Source organism: Amphiprion ocellaris, chromosome 13, assembly GCF_022539595.1.
Source record: "Amphiprion ocellaris isolate individual 3 ecotype Okinawa chromosome 13, ASM2253959v1, whole genome shotgun sequence".
Lineage (NCBI taxonomy): Eukaryota > Metazoa > Chordata > Actinopteri > Pomacentridae > Amphiprion > Amphiprion ocellaris.
Window position 1 is genome coordinate 16,622,820 of NC_072778.1, and position 19,475 is coordinate 16,642,294.

Genomic DNA, 19,475 nt, shown 5'->3' on the forward strand with positions numbered 1-19,475 from the left:
CGTCCAGCTTAATCGTTTTATCCTCAAACTTGTTTGTCTCCTGTTTAACACAAGCGCATATTTTAACAGAACAACAATGGAGCAGAGCTGTTCATTGTTTCTGCCAGGAGGTTCTGGAGGAGGTGGATAAGACAAAATAACATGCTGGGAACATTTAGAAAAAACAGGGATAATGGACTGGAAAGAAGGGAGGAAAGGGAAAGGAAAGTGTTACATCTTTGGAAATGAAGAGGGGCACAAAATGCTGAACTTTCAGCTATGTGTCTTTGTATCAGCATGCCAGTAGAGTTATGCAATAAATGCCCTTGAAATTCCATTAAAATAATTGTTTATGAGAACTCAAATAAAGCACAAAAATACATTCTCCTCCAATGATATATAACAACCAGTCAAACTATATTCATCCATCTGAGTCCGAAATATTTACACAGGCTTACATTCATAAAGTTAGCTTTGCAGTTAGCACAGCTGTGTGCAAATACATAAATACTGTGTAACTCAACTAAAACTGGCTTTTTAAAACTACATATTCTTATACATCAACATATTACATCCATTTTAATGACCTCAAATATAATAATGTCCTTTACAACAAAAATAATCTTTGAACAAGAGTTGGGAAATGATTAAATAGCACAATGCACTGGCAAACAAACAAAAAAAGTGAAAATGTAAACAAAGTTGTGGTTGTAGAAGAAATAGCTTCAGAAAGTTTAACAAGTGCTCTGCATTACAATTTTTCATTTCTCATGACTCCAAAACAAAAACTTTAGAAATCCTTCACTGCTACTAAAACACTGCTTCATGCTGCTGGTGGTTTCTGTTTCAGATTCCCTGCTGAGTGTCGCAGCCGAGCACCTCCAGCCGCAGGGCGATGTCGTTGATCCAACCCCGTGGGTGGATTCGGAGGAAACGGCCGAACAGAGGAGGATCGAAAACACTGAGGGCTTCCTCATCTGGATCGTTGTTTCCGTTAAAGATCTGAAGAGAAGTGAAGAAACATTAAAGCAGGAGGAGAGGTTAGCAGATGAATACAAGTAGGAGGGATTCATTAAATCTCCACATACAGGCCTTCTGCTGCTTCCACTGATCCGGCTTTTTCAGTTCATACCAGCATTCAACCTACAGGCTCCCTTTCCCACACAGATAAGCCTTGTCCTAAACTAAAAACCATTATGTAGTGGAGATCTTCATTGAATTTCACTTTTAGTCCAGAATCAGGCTTAAACCAAGTCTGGGAAACTGGCTGAAAACACTTTAATTGGATTCTTTAGTTCAGCTTCATAACACATAATGACTCATCTACCTGTGCAACAGTATGGGAAACTCTGAGGTAGGTTACACCCTGTGCATTCCTGATTGTGGGAAGAAATGAAACAAGCACAGAACTGTAGTCGCTGCAGTTTTATAGCCTGTTTTATACAACTGTAGTCAGGTGGGAATCTGGATTCCCTGGAAGTCCTGACGCAGGCTTTCTTTTACTGCAAAACACTCATTATTTGTACACTGCATGTACCTTTTCTCTTTGGGAGTTCTCCTCTAACACGCTGCTCCACGACTGTCCATCAGGACTGACGGTGACTGAGAACTCGGTCACCATCATTTGGGTCAGCAGTGATCGAGCTCCTTGGGTGATGACCCCTGTGATGCGCCGGACTTTCTCCAAGTCAACCTGCAGCCACTCGTGGGGGTTGTTGTTCTGAGATGGAGAGGGCAGAGGAAACACCTTTAGATAGCAGCATGGAAAATATTCAGACAGAGGGGAGAAAAAAACAAACTGCTAGACTAGGGTTTCCTGATAATAATAAGAAATTAAGGAGGTTTTCTCACAAAACAATGACTGAAAACATGCGATTAGCAAATAACAGGACCTGAAATGTAAAACTTTTTGGTGTAATTCATAAAATAAAACTTAAAAATGCTAGTTGCAGATAGAGACTTCTGAGCTGTCTACAGTAGAAGTAGACAAAACAGACGTCGACACAGCTAAAAAGAACACTACCCACTTCCTCTCCCACTCTAAGGCAACTAGGAAACTTATAAACTTAGAACTGCTTCTGGCAATGCATCTTCTCCCTCCTCTGGCTGAAACCAGACGAAATCTAGTTCCTTTACTCCTCATTCATGGAAAACGTCAGATTTGAACTGATAAGGAAAGAGGAAAGGTTGGCAACAGGAAAAATCCAACCAAAACAAAAATGACCCAAAGATGGAACCCAGTGACACAAGAAGCAAAGCACCACTTTCCTGCTCCAAATTTGAAAATCCCAAAATGAAATCTTTCACATTTATATAAGCAAAGGAAAATAAAGTATATTCTGTATCTTGTGACACTTTCGCAAAAAATGTTCCTGTTTTGACTAATTTTGAGAACGACAAAACCGAACGATACATAAATGATCAATGCTCAAATTTAAAAGATGTTAAAAACATGTTTAAACTGAAGATTAAAGGTCCCATATTGTGCCCCTTTTCAGCAAATTAATCAAAGTCTCACATGTATAACTCATGGTTTGGGGGATCTTCAAAATGGGCTGTTGTTTCCTTTGCCTTTACAGAGAACATGATGTCTGCTTCAGAGCCGGTGACTATTGGTTAGTGAGGTGTAATAGCATCTGAATTAAATTTGCATTTGCTTGTAAAGCTGTGAGCCTAACTACTTGTAGAGGATCTTGAGGAATTGCAGAAGTAAATATCTTCACACCTTAACAGCTTTTCTTTTACTCCTCCAAGTTTATAACAACCACAAAACACAATAAAAATGGATTTTCACTGTATATGAGCTTTAAATCATTCCTTCAGGCCTTTGCAGTCCTTTAGGACACTGTTCTAGATGATAATTAGATCACAGTTGTTGACTTTGGCCCACAGCTTGCAAATGCTGCGTGACCTTAAATAACAGCTCAACAGTTTGCCAGAAGAACAAATCACACCTCTACTGTTCAGTGCTGCAAAGTGTGAAAATGATAGGTTGAGGAGGAGGAAATGAGAATCTACATTCCAATACAATTAGAGGAGACAGAAAGCAGAGTGAAAGGTTAATGAGCCTTATTATGCACATCACAAGGTCCTATCACAGTGTGAGGGAGATTCTTGATGAATGTTGCTGAGACATTTAAAAGAAGTTTGTTACATGTTTTTAAGAGTATAAGATTCAATAATAGTAAAAATGATGTGTTTGTCAAACATTACTACATCTTATTTCACTAGTTAAACCTCAGAGCTTAAAGATCAACTGGACACCAGATAAGTAAGATGTAGAACAGATTACTCTTTAATTTATAGGATAAATTACAAAGCATTACTTTGTAAGATAGGACAGTAAAGCTGACAAGAGGCAGCAAAAAGCGAGACGAAATCTAAATTTTTTTAAACATCATTCACTGCGATCCAACTTTGTTTTACAGGCAGTGTGGAAATGCTGACGTGTATGTTGTCACTTTTCTTTGCATTTGAGTGTTTAATGTAGATCTTATGTACTATAGTGGTTGTTTTAGGTCTGTATTTGATGGCAGATTTCCCCATTAGTCAAACTGAATTAGCAGAGACAAACAGGATTTCCACCTTCCACACACACCTTTATGACATTCCATGGGACTATAATGTTCCAAAACCAACAAATCAGCATTCGAATGTTCTTCACCCTTTGATTATCCAAATATACTGAGGTTAGAGAGAAGCTGTCCAACCACTGTGGTTCTCTTTCTGGCACTCTATTTTCCTTTATTACTCAATATTTTTCATGAGTCCAAACCAGTGAACGCCTGTTACAGAAATGCTATTACTCATTTTGCGAAAAATGTTACGCACTCTATTCTAAGACCAATGATGTAAAACATATTCTCTTCCCACACTCCACGATTGTGACCAAAATAACTTCACCCACTACATTAAGTGTCATTTGCTGTCAGTGTTTGCATCTTTAGTCAAACTATTGACTAGTTTTAAACCTATTAGATCAAGTCATGTTATGCGAACCAGCACAAACCAAAGGCAGATTAGACTGTTTGACTGTTCTTCCATACATGTGTAGCTTTGTCTGTGTAATAAATCTGAACTGTCTGCAGAATATGCTGTATGTGACGGGTAAATGAATGTGTGCATGCCCACCTTTGGCCTCCAGGCGTTGGCACGGCCTTTCAGATGGAGGCGGGCGAGGCTCGGCTTCCAGCTCTGCAGCAGAGATGAATAATGCGAGGAGGCCTTAAATCTGGTGTCATTAATCTGTCTCTGGAGTCCAAGAGGGAATGAGCAGCCTAGTCACACACAAAAAAATACGCAAAGTTATTCTCAGCACTTTCACACAACAGAACAACGCTGAGATCAATTGCGCTACTGTTGGCATGACTCACTGTTGAGGTCGCAACCCAGCAGCTCCAGTCGTAGAGCAGGCCTCTGCACAAATCGGTATGGATGAATCCTGATGTAGCGAGCCACCAGTGGCGGAAAGAAGCGGTTTTCTTTCACCCTGGAGCTGTCCGTGTTGCCATGAAAGCGCTATACAGAGCCAAACAAATTGATTAGGGTCAGGTTTAAAACGGCACATTTTTCGACAACTGCTGTACAAATTAATAACTTCTAAGCATTCTCCAAATCACAGCACAAGGTTTTTGTGTTGATTTTTTTTTTATTACTGAGCCTTAAAATCTGCTTGGGATAGACAGCACATTACAATAAACAATTTGGTGCCTTTACTGTATTTATTTCATAGGGTAATACAGTATCATGTCATGGTTATGGAGCCACTATCATTTTATAAATGTGATTTTTGCAGTTTTCTGCACAAGAAACTTTCTCCACAAGAAAATCAAAACAAACAGGGGGTTGGCCGGAGGTTAGAAAATCTGTTTTATAAAGAAGTTCCAAAAACTATGTAGTCAACTGAATTTGTTGGTAAGGAGATCAGAATTGGAATTTAAAGTAAGTTTAGTCATCAGCTCTGGAGAATAGCTCAATATTCTTCCTCAGAATACAAGAAAGAAATGCAACTTGATGGAACTTTTCCCCTGCGAAACATCCATCCATCCATTATCTATACACCGCTTAATCCTCACTAGGGTCGCGGGGGGGGCTGGAGTCTATCCCAGCTGACTCGGGCGAAGGCAGGGGACACCCTAGACAGGTCGCCAGTCTGTCGCAGGGCTACATATATAGACAAACAATCACTCTCACATTCACACCTATGGGCAATTTAGAATAATCAATTAACCTCAGCATATTTTTGGACTGTGGGAGGAAGCCGGAGTACCCGGAGAGAACCCACGCATGCACAGGGAGAACATGCAAACTCCATGCAGAAAGATCCCGGGAAAGCCGGGACACGAACCAGGGACCTTCTCGCTGCAAGGCGAAAGTGCTAACCACTACGCCACTGTGCAGCCCCCCTGCGAAACATTTCACAATAAATAATTTCTCATTAATATTTATTCCATGCCCTATATCTTGAACTTTATTCTCTTTATCATCTGGGAGTTGCATGTCTTACAACTGCCTGTGCTCTAGGTTCAGCTTCTGCAATGCTGGGAGCTAATTTCCAGAAGAGTCAACATCTAATTAGTGTCATATGGCAACTCTAGCTGTATCAGATATGCAGCATGTGGACATACACTGGTTTGCCTGGTGTTATTTCCTACGTAAGTGGTCCAAGACTCCTGGTCCAGGCTGTAGGAGACAGTGAAGAATGTGATGTAGTGGTCCCTCAGCTTAGACCGTACTCCCTGTGTTAGCAGACCATGCAGCAGCGTGGGCCTCTGAAGGTCAACCTGATAACACACACATGCACATTTACATTAGAAACACAATACTGATGTGATTTTTTTCAAGACTGACTCAGATCTTGCTTTAACAAGAGCATTTCGACATCACTTACTGTAGCAGATTCAGAATAAAAGCTAAGAAAGGTGTACATCTAACCTGTATCCATGACTTGTTGTTTCTGCCCATCCAGGCATTGATATAACCGGACTGATCCAGCCTCGCCAGCCGAGGCTCCCAGCTATCTGGACAGAGGTAGAAACATGGTTATAATCCACCTCTCTGTGGGTAATTTCCCGGCTTTCAGATTTCATAAAGCTGCTGGTGGCCACAAAACTGAGGTACTGGACTGGATATTTTTGGTAAGTCCTTCTTCTCTTCCAATATTGACAGGTATTACAAGACCTCTCACTGTGTTTATTCAAGTAAAGGTAAAAAAAAAAAAATACTGCAGCCTTACTTATATGATCTGATGCTGTGATCTGGGAATCTTCGATCCACCCTGATTTCATTCCCAGCGGCATGACACACCCTGAAATATCAACAACATGAGATTTCATCTCATACATTTCAAACTGAGCAGGATACATTGACAGAATATAATGCAGGGAACATTATATTATCCTGTTTGTTTTGACATTTCTGTAACTGATGCAACCTCAGATATTTGTCTAAGTAACACGGGAAGTCCGCATTAGAAATAAAACCCCACCATAAATTACCAACCAAATTCTTTACAGTGTGGAAATTGTGGGAAAAGCCTATGACATTATTCATACATTGGGATGACATACAAGAAAGTGATGTCATTGTAGGTGTTACGGAGTGTTTATACACTTATTACACAATAGAAAATAAAAAAGTACCAAAAACTGAAACAACTTTGCTATTCTTCACTTCTTGATATTTTTCTCGGGAGAGAAGTGAAACTAATACTGATGTCAGAGTAATAAGTATGTTGCAACAGGTCAAAGGGTTTTAAGTTCTGTGCAGTTCACACTTAGAACATGTCAGACTCTATATGTCATGCACATTAACAAACCCAGAGAGATGAATTTAATAATTAAAGTGCTAATTTCAGCATCAAAACACACCTGCAACTGACATTTAACATCAGTGTGTTATGCTAGGAGGGTAGCATACCATGCTTACAGTTTGTGGAGCTATTAAGTTAATATACAAATGTTTAGATAGATTAAACCTTTATTGATCCCGCAGTGGGGAACTTTATTGTTGTGTTTAGCATGTTCTATTTTCTGAGAGTCTTAATGCAGCAACAGATTTGCAGGAGTACTGTTGCTGCATCCTGGGCTTAGCTGGATTATGTTCTTAATTTATAATTCAAAATATATCTATCTATCTGCATGATACAAATCTTCGGAAAAACTTGCCATATTTAGCATGTAAGTTGTTGTTTTCTGTAACAAAAGAGATTTTTGAAAAGGTAACATGCAGATAATGGAAGGGGACGAGAACACTGTGTAAAATACACTGTGGGTACTTACAGGCGACAGTAGGTGAGTCAGACTAATTTTATATAGCCCCTTATAAATTATAAACAACATTGTGCATAGATACGGGAAACATGCACCTACCTGGATTATAGACCATCAGTTTAGCCCTCATGCCAGCCAGCTGGTGGTCTCCTATTGAACATTCCACCAGCCATGTGCCAACCGTGGGGGGACTCATCTCCACTGTGCCAAATACTCCTTGAGAAGGGAGGGACAAATGGATGACTTGAGAGATACAATGTACGAAACAGCACATAAAACAAGAATTCAATTACATAACCAAGGAAACAAATAAAAAGCCTTTGTTTAGTTCCACCTCAGATACATTCCATCAATTACTTTCCCATTCCATTTTTATTACAAGGAAAATTCTCCACCAGGGAGTCAGAAAACTCTGTTGATATGAAATAAAAGTTTGTGGTTCAGATCAAGTTGTTTAAACACACAGTCATTTTTGTGGAACAAAATCTTGCCACTGAATACATGTCATTATGGTCTAAATGAGATCACATTCACTAATAGCAACCATATGGTTGTTTGTAGTCATCTGCTGTGAAAAGATGAACTGGCAGGATCTGCTGGGGATGATACTGTCACTGACACTGACACATCTGCAGCATCTGGTTATGTTTTCTGTGTGCACGCATGTCTTTACAGACAATGTATTATAATGTGACAGAAAGTGATAGAATCTGAGAAGAGTGAAAGAGAAAGGTTAAAAGGTATATAAAGACAATTGTGTGCGGATATTTACCAGGAAAGAGGCTGTAGACGCCCATACGATGTTCCTGTTGAGCGTGAACCGTAAAAGGCAAGCCATGGAAGTGCACAGCGTGGTACTCTCTGTCGCTTCCTACATTCAGGAGGTGCCACCTGACAAGCTGGCGCTGAGCAACCCTTAAACCAGGGAGAGTCTCCGCCACATAGCCGTTTATAGCTAAGGAAAAATATTGGCATTATTTCTGGGAAAAAGTATGGCATGAAATCAGCAGCAACAAACCTGACAAAAGCAATCAGCCCTTTAATCTGTACCTGCAAACATATTGCTGGTGTGATACCAGGGGTCCTCTGTGTTGACCTGGCACGGTGGGGCACAGTAACGCTGCAGGTTTTCCTCCAGGTACCAGCTTTTAGTTTCATCAAAGGTGTGGAACAGAAGGGAAAACTCCCGAAGGTCTTGCTGTGCGTTCTGATTAGTCTTGAGTTTACCAGACTTACAGATCACCAGTGGACCGATCAGACCGGAGTGAAGGTCTCTCTCCTAGAAAAAAGTAGTAAAATATACATATTAACTTGCAAATTAACATGGGAAATGTCTCTTTGATTGTCATTTTAATTTCTTGAAAAAAAACAAACAGGTGAAAGGTAAAAGCAGCTACAACACTATACTGATGTGGATATACATGTAAAATATGCAAGAAACATAAACTGGAACAGGTTACAAGTGTGCAGACCTTGTCCACAGTGGAGTAGTAAGCTCCGGTCTTGCAATCAAATTTGGGGTCAGTGGGTCCTTGTTTTCGGGTGACTTTCCAATTATATGTCCGGGCTTCCCCAGGAGGTACAGGTTCTCCTGGTACTCCTGGTGGAGCAGAGGAAGAACTGGTTTGGGCAATGCCGGCCCCCTGACTGCGGTCATAGACTCCGTGAAGGTGAAAAGAGTAAGGTCTCTGTGCTTTGTTCTTAAATATCACCTAGAATACGACAGAGAGGGACAAGACAGCAATAAACAGAGAGTTTTCACAAAATCAGAGACAGTTGGGGTCATAATTTCACCAATGCAACAGCAAAGCATTGGGGTTCAGCTGCAGCTTGTGAAAGGGGTAGTAGTTACTGAGGCTACAGATAAACTATCCTTTTGATTTGCTTAGGTATAGTAACACTTACAGTGAGCACATCATCAATCTCGGTTCTGATGAAGGGTCCCATAATCCCCAGGTGTTCCTCAAGCTCTCCTCTGTTGACAGGTTTCAGGAAGTGTGCATCTTCGTAGGCTCGAAACACCACCTTTTTGTACTCTGGCAGGAACTTCCTCATCCCTCGACGCATCTCTCTGATGGGAGGAAGTAATTAATCAGTCAGAGTATATTTATTCTGAGACAGTATAGTTTACTGTCAGTGTCACCTAACATTTTGTAGACAATCAAATGAGCTTTCAAAGCAAGCAGTCAAAGTTCCCACAACACTGACTATCATTACCCACAAGTTCTAATAATATTTTAAAGAAAACATTTTGTTCTAACATTAAAAGAATGTTCCAAGGTTATTCCTCATTACACATAATGTTGGTTTGATGTTAAATATATTAACTGGAACATTCAGAGGATGTTGTCAGGTTGTCAGGTTGTATGATGACAAATGAATGTGACATACTAACAAAGATGGAAGATTTTACCTGTAATTGTCTGAGGATGTTGGGGATGTTGTTGAAAGAATACATACATACATACAGATAGAATACATACAGAACATTCCTCCATAAAAAGTTAAAAGAATGTCACACCATAACAAAGGAAGAATGTTTTCAATGCAACATTCCGCAAATGCAAATGCAAATGCAAATGCATTGTGTCCAGCCATTATGAAAAACATTCCGGGAACTAAAAGAAAATCACCCACCAAAAACATTACTAGAACTTTGCCAAACTTTCTCAGAACAGTTTTGGAACAAAAAAATTCTAGCTGGGTTGTTCTAGTCACATTTTTTTTGTGAGGTGCTCATCTTTGCCATTTTTGCTTAAAACCATTCCAACATTGTTGCAACATTTTCTTGTTTCGTAAGTTTGGGTGGAGTGAGGACATCGGTTCTTCCTACTTTCAGTCTTTGTTTTGAGTTTAGCGACTTTCACGTCATACAAATATAAGAAACAGTGTTCAGTTCTCATGGCAAGAACGCAAGGAAGAAAACAAGACTATTTCCTAAAATGTTGAACAGTTCCTTTGAATTTCTACATGGTAACTCGGATGAAACACTGTTTCTACCTGGGTTTAATGAGCTGATGTGGTTTTCTGATGCCATAGTCCCAGGTGATCTCCTCTGCTGCAATGTAGTAAAAGTGGCCATGGGGGCCGCCTCCAGAGCGAGGGTCAATGGAATCAGTGCCGAATATTTCTGATGTGCTGTTCATCTGTAAATAAAATTTTGCATTTAGTGTGGTGAGAGGGGAGTATTTGAGTTTGTGGCATTTGGAATTATATGTACTTAAAATGTCAGATGATAGTACCTCCTGATTGTAGTCATCATACTCGAGAGACAGATCCATCCTTGTTGTGTTGGTGTTGGTAGCAGTGAAGTTGGGTTTCAGAGCCATCGGATCATCTGTAAGCTTCTCATGTTCAATCTTAACGTTGTTTTGTGGTACTAAGTTTTGATCCATGTCTTCTAAATTGCTTAATTCTACAATTGAGACCTCCTCACTCAGCAGTGGTTCACTGTCCAGTAAGATCTCGTTGCTCTCTTCAAGTCCTACTGTAGTTGCATTCTTTTCACTTGGCATTTCATTCATTACCTCACTCTTCACTTCAGCCTCACTGTCAGCAATATTTTCCGTGACTTCTACTACAGTCGTTATTGTAGTTCCTGCATCTTCAAAAGCTCCAGAACTTATATCTCCATTTGTCCAGTTTCCATCTGTCTGTCTTCTCAGTCTACCGCCTCTGTTTTCCAAGGGTTCTGTCTGATTCTGAGGAGCTGTCAACTCATCATCTTTCTCTATGTCATCCAAGATATCCTGAGGGATTCCTTCCTCTAACGGAGACTTCCCCTCTTCCACTGATGTTACTGTAACTTTCCTTAGCTGACATGCTTCCCCAGTCCCCTCAGTTTGAGTGTCATTTTGACCAGAAGTGTTTACTGACTGAGTACTGTTGCACACTCGAACCAACATTGTACGATTTTGAGGTCTGAAGCCTCTTGGCCCAAAATCCAAGTCATCAATATAGTCGGAGATATCATCATCGTCATCATCGTGATCAGCTAAAGGGAGACCTTCATTGTTGCAGGGACGAACGGTGTAGCGGATGCTCATTCCTCGGCTCTTGAGGCTGCCGTCAAAAGCACTGATCTCCCACTCACCTTCAAGGAGGGAAAGGTGAGACTGAATTTGACTCATGTGAGGGTAGTGGTAACAGATACATGTCAGAAATGTCCTACTGCTATCCATGTAAGCCAAATACCAAATGACCAGGTAATACACTAGAAAGATATTCAATGCTCAAAAAAAGCAACAAGTTTATCACATTTATTCATCACATCACGCTGTCATTAGTAATGTTTTGTGCCATTAAAGCACCTAACGTCTTCTTCTCTGAGAAAATTATTGTAAATGTTTCTCTGTGACCTCTTACCAATCAGCTCGGTCTCCATGGGAACAGTCACAGCAGTCATTGGGAAGAGGGTGACGACAGACTGGTAGCTGCCTTGGTACTGAAATAGGTTTCCGGTGAAGTAGACAGAGAGGAAATCACTTTGGGCCCCCACGTTGGCTACATGCCAAAAGGGGACATCAGTCTGACACATCACAAACCGACGCTGACTGAACATGATGCCATTTACACCTGCAGGAAGGGGAAGAAAATTCAAAGACAGCATGTTTATGATTAACTTCAACAGATTCTCTTGCTGTGTTCAAAAATGGTTATGATTCCACTAACAAGCATTAGGAAGACGTAAAAGTACAAATGTAACGTACTGTAAATGACATTTGAGTTATAGAATTCAGGGTCAGTGATGTTGAAGGACTTTTGGTTGGACTGCTGCATGTTTTCGTCAAAGTACCAACTTCTGTTCTCATCAAACACAGCAAATACAAGGCTGAACTTCTTGTCTGCTCCCAACTGTAGGCAGCAACAGAATGAAATAAAAACAAAATGTCATATTAATTTAGCGCATGTTAAGTTGTTCATCTGAAGCTTGGCACACGTTAGCCTTCTTCTCACCAGGTTTCCTCTGATATCGATGGTGTCAGACTTGCAGATGAGCAGTGTGCCCACCAGTCCAGAGGCCAAGTCCTTCTCCAGGGACACAGTGCTCTGATACAATTGGGTCAGACATGGAGGATCTTCCTCCAACGGCCCGTCATCTGTTGTTAGCGACCAAATGTAGCCAAACGTCCCGTTAGGTGGAACTCCCATTGAGCGCAAGTCCTGCTCTGCAGCTGTTCATTTAGATTTGAATAAAATTTGAGGATGAGATTAGTAGGAATCAGTTCAAACAAGCAAATGCAGTCTTTTACTACAGTCTCAGTCTTCTACATGCAATGCCTTTAACAATGGAGAGGAATACACATCCAGTTCCGGTTTTCATGATTTATCTTGCTCTCTTGGGTGTATAAATAGCTCAGCCGACTCTTGTCATATAAAACCACACCTGACTAGCTAAGACAGCACTAGCATGGCTAAAATGAGGTTTTATTAATAATCTCCTCATCCTCTGTTTGCTGAAAGAAGCAATTTATCATCTATTGCTTGTCTTTGCCAGGAACTCACTAACTTACCAACAAACCAGGAACATCATTGTCTTAGCAATCTGTTCAAGTTTAATGCAGTAATTTATGGACAGTTTGAAAATTGTTCTTGAAACGATAAATCTCCACTCCATTCGTTTCACTTGGAAAAATGCCACATTAAAGAACATACAGACATTTCACCTGCATCTAAATTGAAAGCCATTAGACTGTTTAGACTGTTTTGTTAATATCCTTGCTGAAGCTTACCATTCGTGGTCTTCTGCAGTGGAATGATCTTGGTGAGTCCATTGGGGAAGATATTGAAAGGACGACTGGCCAGGTTTCTAAAAATGATCTGGAAACAATTCAGACCAATGGGTAATCAATAAGAAAGTCATTCAAAGAGCCACTGCATTAACAAGCATTATGTAAGTTTTTGCTCTGTGCTTGTATGGCTGTGACCATTTTACTTGTTTTTCGCTCACATTTGTTTTCTGAAATTTGCTTCACTCACATGCAACTGATCATTAACTTTTCCTTTCAGAATTGGACCCAGCAGTGTGTTGTCAGGATTTTTCCTCTGAGTAAAAGATCCGTCTGTGTACTCCACATACACAACCTTTTTATACTTGTAGTCGAGGTGATGGGGAACAGCAGGCAGATATCTGGACTGCAAATTGCTGATGTAGCAAAGAGAAAAGAATCAATTTAACTCTCATCAGTTCAGCATCTAACTCTGTTCTTCTTCTTCTTCTTCCACCTCACTCCTTGTTTTTCCTACCTGTCTGTGGGTTCCAGATGAGGAGCATAGTCCCAGGTGACCTCTTCAGCAGCGATGTAATGCACCCAGGTTTTGGACTGTTGTCCTCTGCTCGCTCTGACTTGAACTTGTGGCTTCTTGGTTTGAAAGTTGAACAAATCATCATAGTAGTCGTCATAATTGTGTTTGACATTACGCAGGTCAGGCACCGGCGGAGTGACAGGCTCAGGGCATTTCTCCACATTGAACACTGCGTTCATGCCATCTGTGGGAAGAAGCAGTGCAAATAGACAATTACAACTTAATTTTAGGGAAACAGATGGCCTTAGATTTGTGCAGACTGATTGGGTCTTTCTTACCATGATGATGAGAATTTATCTGACAGCTGATGGGAAAGCGTCCTACTGAGGTGGCTCTCATTTCCGCAGTGATGAAGGTCATAGGGGTCACCTCCACTGTCACTTTACGATGGCTCAATACCTGACAAAAACAAATCCAATACACTGGATTTTAACGTAATCATGTAAAACAATAATCAGCTTTATTTATATGACATTTTTCAAAACACATAAAGTCTAACATCTAACATTATTAAAACTTTTTTGTTTTTTTAACCACTGAATGACTGTAGCTCTTTCACAAAGCTTGTCAAAGCAGTTTCACACTGTTAGTACTATTCTACTTCTTCAGTTGAATTCAGTGCAGTCTTAGCACATCAAAGAAGTAATCAGGAAGTAGCACTGATTTTTCGTTACTGTTATACTGATAATATCCTTATTATATTAGATCTGATTTTGACAGACTAGTGAGACAAGAGTTGCAGTTAATTTACTTCTTAATCAAACTTGTGTTAATTAATGAGTAAAATATCTAGCTGAGGGGACTAAAAATATCTCTTCCAACCTTTAAATCAGTTCGCTTTGGCATTTTTTATGTGCCTTAAATTACCTGCAAAGAGTGGTCTTGAAACTGAATGGAGTGGATTTCTGGAGATGTGCCCACCCCAATCATGTGCCAAAACACAGGACTGCGGCCCTGACACACTGTCAAACCTACACACACACACACACACAGAGAGAGAGAGAGAGAATGAAAATGAGGCCAAATTCCTGTGACAACATACAACGCAGCCACTGATGCAACAGCGTGATCAACACTTAACATTACAGCACGGCTTCATGGAACAACCCTGCCTAAGCCAGACTGCTTCATTACCAGGTAACGTAGAGTTGACATATCCATTGATGGTGTGGTATTCCTTCCTGCCATCAGTCCTCTTGAACTTCTCCCTGCTCTGCCTCTCGCCTACCTCTCCATACCAGCTCTTTGTCTCATCGAACACTGCAAACAGCAGGACGTACGCCGGATATTTCCTCTGCCCATCTGTGAAGGCACCTGAGGGAACACATAGAACACGAATGTGATGCAGGGGGAGGTATTACGCTTGCAATAGAATTATGTAGTCTAAAACTCTACATGTTGTCTTGTAAAAATTATTCTAAATTATCTGTAAGTCTCTATCAGACACAGTTTTGGCCTTTATCTAACAGCATGGCTTTAGAGATGGCACTGACACTTAGAGATGTCTGCTGGTCGGGTCACCACTCAGGTCCACACCAGAATATCTCAACAACATTTGTTTGGATGACAGTGGAATTCGGTCTGGAATACATGTTGGTCAGGAAGTAACTACCACTGACTGTGATACAACTTCTCCTCCGCACCTTGCGCAGATTTAAGTTTGTGGTTGTGAGGGAAATTAAATATGATACCAACATTCTTAGTCCTCTGCAGAATGAAAAACATTATATTCTCTAGTGTCATCATTAAGTCAATTAATTATTTGTCCAGTACCTTCTGTTATGATCAAATACCTGCAAAACTAATGGCATCCGCCTCAGCAGTATTTTATGCACTGTGACCTCAAAAATGTGAAATTATGTCAATAAAATGTGTGAAACTGACATGGTAAGCATGGAGAATATTATATCTGACTAATATCAATATGTTGTCATTGTTAGAATATTATCATACTGATGGTAACATTCAGGTTAAAGCATTTAAGTACAGCCTCACAGAGAAGTTTACATGACTGTACCTCTTTTTTTTTTTTTTTTTTTACTCCTCAAGTAATCAGTTCAGAGCTATGTTAACCGCCTAACAGCTAGATGGCACTTTGGCTCATGGAATGTTGGAAAACATGGAAAATCAGACAAAGACAGTAGGACAGTGTCATTCATTCGTTCATTATTAACTCGTAGCACACTGACTTGGTTTACAGATGAGCAGGGCACCGATGAGTCCCGAGTTGACGTCTCTGACTGTATCCACCTGGGACGAGTATGAGTACGTGAGACAGTCGGGGTCACTGGGGGTGGGACTGTCTTTATAGTTGATGTCCCAAACGTACTCGTAATATCCTCCAGGAGAGATGGCATCATCCTCCTTCTCCCGGCCTGCAGTGGAGTCATCATAACCGGCTCCTGGAAACAAAAAGAAAATTACTTCTCTGTTGTCTTAGAGCAGCAGAAGTGGTTCAAGGAGGTAGAATGACGTCACTGTGTAGTAAAATGGAAAGTATGAAGTTTGCTCTGGTACTTCGAGGGAAAAAGAGGGTCTTTGATTACATTGGGGGATAATGCACGAAGATTTTCAACAAATCCTCATGTGACATTGCAGAAAATGTTTGTTGAAGCTTGCCTTTTTCACTATGGAAATCAAAATGAATGAACAACAGGAATGAAGTGACTGTAGTGGATGCTGTGGTCAAAACCACATCCATGGGAAGCACTGACTCACAACAATGTGCAATAAAGACTTCTATCAGACACGTGCACACACACATGCCCATTGGCAACAGCCTTTTCCTCACCCTTAATATTACACATTGATGTGCTTAGATCTACTTGGTCTGATTCCTGGAGCAGCTTTTCAGATTATGATAAGCTCAGTTATAGGAATCGACTCCATGTGAAGACATGAGCCGCTTACGGGAAGCGACTGCGTTGGATCAATGGCAACATTACAACATATGCCAGTGCTTCCCAAAGACAGTATTAATGCTCAAAAGCTTCTCAAGTCAGGGATATTCACTTATGTCCTGGGGAGACGCCAGTGGGGATGTAAGAATGACTGACTGGCACCGACAGGCTGCACAATATCTGCACACACAAGATAATGATAACCGTTGCTCTCTGAAATTTCTTAAGAATGAGGAGGAAACTCATGGGCACGAGTCTCATTTCTAGGTAATTTTGGAACCATTTACCACATTGTTGTAGAATAACTTAACCAAATGACTAATAATTTTCCTTATTTTGCTCACTTTTGACTAAAACAAGTCTAAGTCACAGTAGCAGTGAACTTCAAAGCTTCGCTCTTTTTGCCACTGTCTCATCTACAACCTGGACTTCACATCAAAACTGTACGATTCAACAAGCTGAGTCAGGCTGTTGCTCACCACGTGACCAAGAAGAACAGAATGTGTTGACTAACACAGAGTTTGTAACTGAGCGCAACAGAAAGTTCCTGACAGCATGCGGTTCTCTCACCTTCTGACTGTTTCCAGTAGGTGATTCCTACGGGGCTGATGCTGTAGGGCTGAGAGGCCAGGTTCTTGAAGTGGACCACCACTCTATCACCAGCCTGGGCAACGATCATCGGGCCTTGAATACCTGCAACCAGAAGACACGATGTTTTTAAAGGATTCCAACAAATGAGCCCCATCTGACAGGTGCAAGTGCTGTATTTGTCCACATTATCAGTTTAGAAGTTGCATGCAAACATGCTGACTAAAGACGCCTTTGGATGTTGATAAATTATTACAAAATGTTCATGATACAAAATAGATATGACTGAGAAAATTAAGAATATCAGAAGAGGAGACCTACAGTACCTGTCCAAGCTGGTCTTGGCCTGGGGACACTGTATGTGGAGTCTGTATATTCCCTGTAAACTGCCTTGACGTATTTTTGAGGAATGCCTTTGGATCTCCATCTAAAAAAAAAAAAAAAAAAGAAAAACAAGAAAGAAAAAAGGAGAGCAAATGATAAGAAAACTGCCTGAAAACACTTCAAATACCTTGGTAAGAAATTTACACCCAGCTGAATTCAATATTTAATAGAATTTTAAGAAAGAAGAAGAAGAAAAAAAATTCAAGATCACAAATCTTGCTTATTTCTGTTCATCTTTGAAACTCTACTGAGGTGCAATCCCTGGTAACTCAAATTACAAAACAACTGGTAGCATAAACCACAGCTTTTTAAGTTTTAAAGAGCTCAAAATCTTTAACTGAAGGTGAGGAGAAAAAAAAGTTCCCAAACTAATTTTGTTAATTTTCTACAACTTAAATTTTGTTTTCAATCAACTAATGCAGAAATGTTAGTTTGAATTAACACACAATATTAAATTGGTCTAATTAACAACATTATTATGTCAACACAACTCATCTAAATAACTAAAAGCAACTTTAAAGGTTTATCCAAGTTTTTATCCTGCAATCACATATCTAATTTAGCTGAGCACTTATGCAACATAATTATACTAATCCTGATTTAATTCGAATCTTTACTTTTCAGCTCGATTTAGGTGTAAATCTGACATCAGAGCATGTTGGCTGAATAAAACATGGACACATTCACCTTTGGTCGGACGCTGGGTCAGTTTCATCCAGGTAGATGTAGTCCCAGCCGATCTCTACAGCTGCTATATAATATTCTCTGACAGCAGATTTCTGAGTTTCCCCTCCTGAGCAGCAGATCAGTGGCAGCAGAAGCACCAGAGTCGCTGTGATCGCACCTGTCCGCTCCATGGTGTCCGGGTCAGGCTTCCCCGGCTCTGGTGCTCCTCCTGCGGGCTGAAGTATTTAAAGGGAGAGGGGTGGAGAGCGGTCCGTTTGGAGGGAGTGTGTCAGGGAGATTACGCTCCGCTATGACGCCACCACACAACACTTCAATGTCTTGGGAAATAAATCTGACTTTTACGCACCATTTCAGCTCAGCGTCGTCAGAAAGTTCAGTTAATACTCAAATAAACAATAACCAGCCATTATTAAAGGTTGTCGTGTGACTGAATAGCCACTGATTGACAGAATTTTAGGTTGCCAGCTTGGGAAAAACATCTGACATTTATCCTGCGACACTGTTAAAAAAAAAAAAAAAGGAAAATTTTAAAAATATTTTTCATCTTCAATTTTTCAAGCAGTTCACTGTTCGTTTGCAGGTGTTTTGTTCAATTGTTCAGTTGCACATAATAACCAATAACTGAGTTACAGATTTTTCCTGATTGTTTAATTTCACTTTATACCTGCTAAAAGCTAAGACAAAATATTGATGTACCTGTTGACAATTGAAAATAATAACAACAATAAAAATAAAAAATCCAGCTACACTTTAAAAAGTTTTATGATTTATTTATTTTTAATATTTTTTTAGCTGTAACTTTTGGAACAATTTGACTATATAACCACTTGTTAAGTGTTTTAGGTTGCCAGGTTGGGAAAAACATCTGACATTTATCCTGCTACACTGTTAAAAAAGAAAAGAAAAAGAAAAAAAATTATAAATGTTTTAAATTTACATACATACAAGAAGTTTGCAGTTTGCAGGTGTTTTGTTCAATTGCACATATCAACTATATATTGCCATTTCGTAGATATTTTATTTTACAGATTTCCCTGATTATTAATTACACGTAATACCTAGTAAAAGCTGAGAAAAAAGTATTCATTTCCATGTTAACAGTAAAAAAACAACAAAAACACAATTGAAGTATTGGTTTGCAGATTATTCGAACTGCATAGCTGTTGATATTAATAGGTTAAAAGGAGTTCAGAAACCAGTACTTTAAAATGTTTGCTGTAATAAAGTTTAATTCTACATGAATATATGTCGTGTCACCTTTTATTAATACATGCAGCAAATACCTCCATATCTGCTGCTGATCTTGTCAGATAACAATGAAATTCTAGCCTCGAGCAAAACTCCCAGAACGTTTGGGCAA

General features: G+C 40.0%; 1 protein-coding gene across 1 annotated transcript; it reads right to left on the reverse strand.

The window, feature by feature from the left end:
• Nucleotides 1-311: 311 nt before the first annotated feature.
• Nucleotides 312-18,328, reverse strand: f8 (coagulation factor VIII, procoagulant component). The gene is made up of 27 exons (XM_023274476.3): nt 18,116-18,328; nt 17,371-17,471; nt 17,027-17,149; nt 15,746-15,958; nt 14,691-14,870; nt 14,424-14,527; nt 13,835-13,955; nt 13,497-13,740; nt 13,230-13,395; nt 12,983-13,070; nt 12,207-12,424; nt 11,960-12,104; nt 11,616-11,825; nt 10,493-11,343; nt 10,251-10,396; nt 9,156-9,321; nt 8,723-8,962; nt 8,301-8,529; nt 8,023-8,205; nt 7,350-7,466; nt 6,215-6,286; nt 5,914-5,999; nt 5,607-5,762; nt 4,353-4,497; nt 4,111-4,256; nt 1,517-1,699; nt 312-981 (listed from the first exon to the last, which is right to left on the reverse strand). Exons 1-27 carry the CDS (start codon nt 18,283-18,285, stop codon nt 826-828), a joined length of 4,959 nt encoding a protein of 1,652 aa, XP_023130244.2. The 5' UTR covers nt 18,286-18,328; the 3' UTR covers nt 312-825.
• Between the last annotated feature and the right edge of the window lie 1,147 nt (nt 18,329-19,475).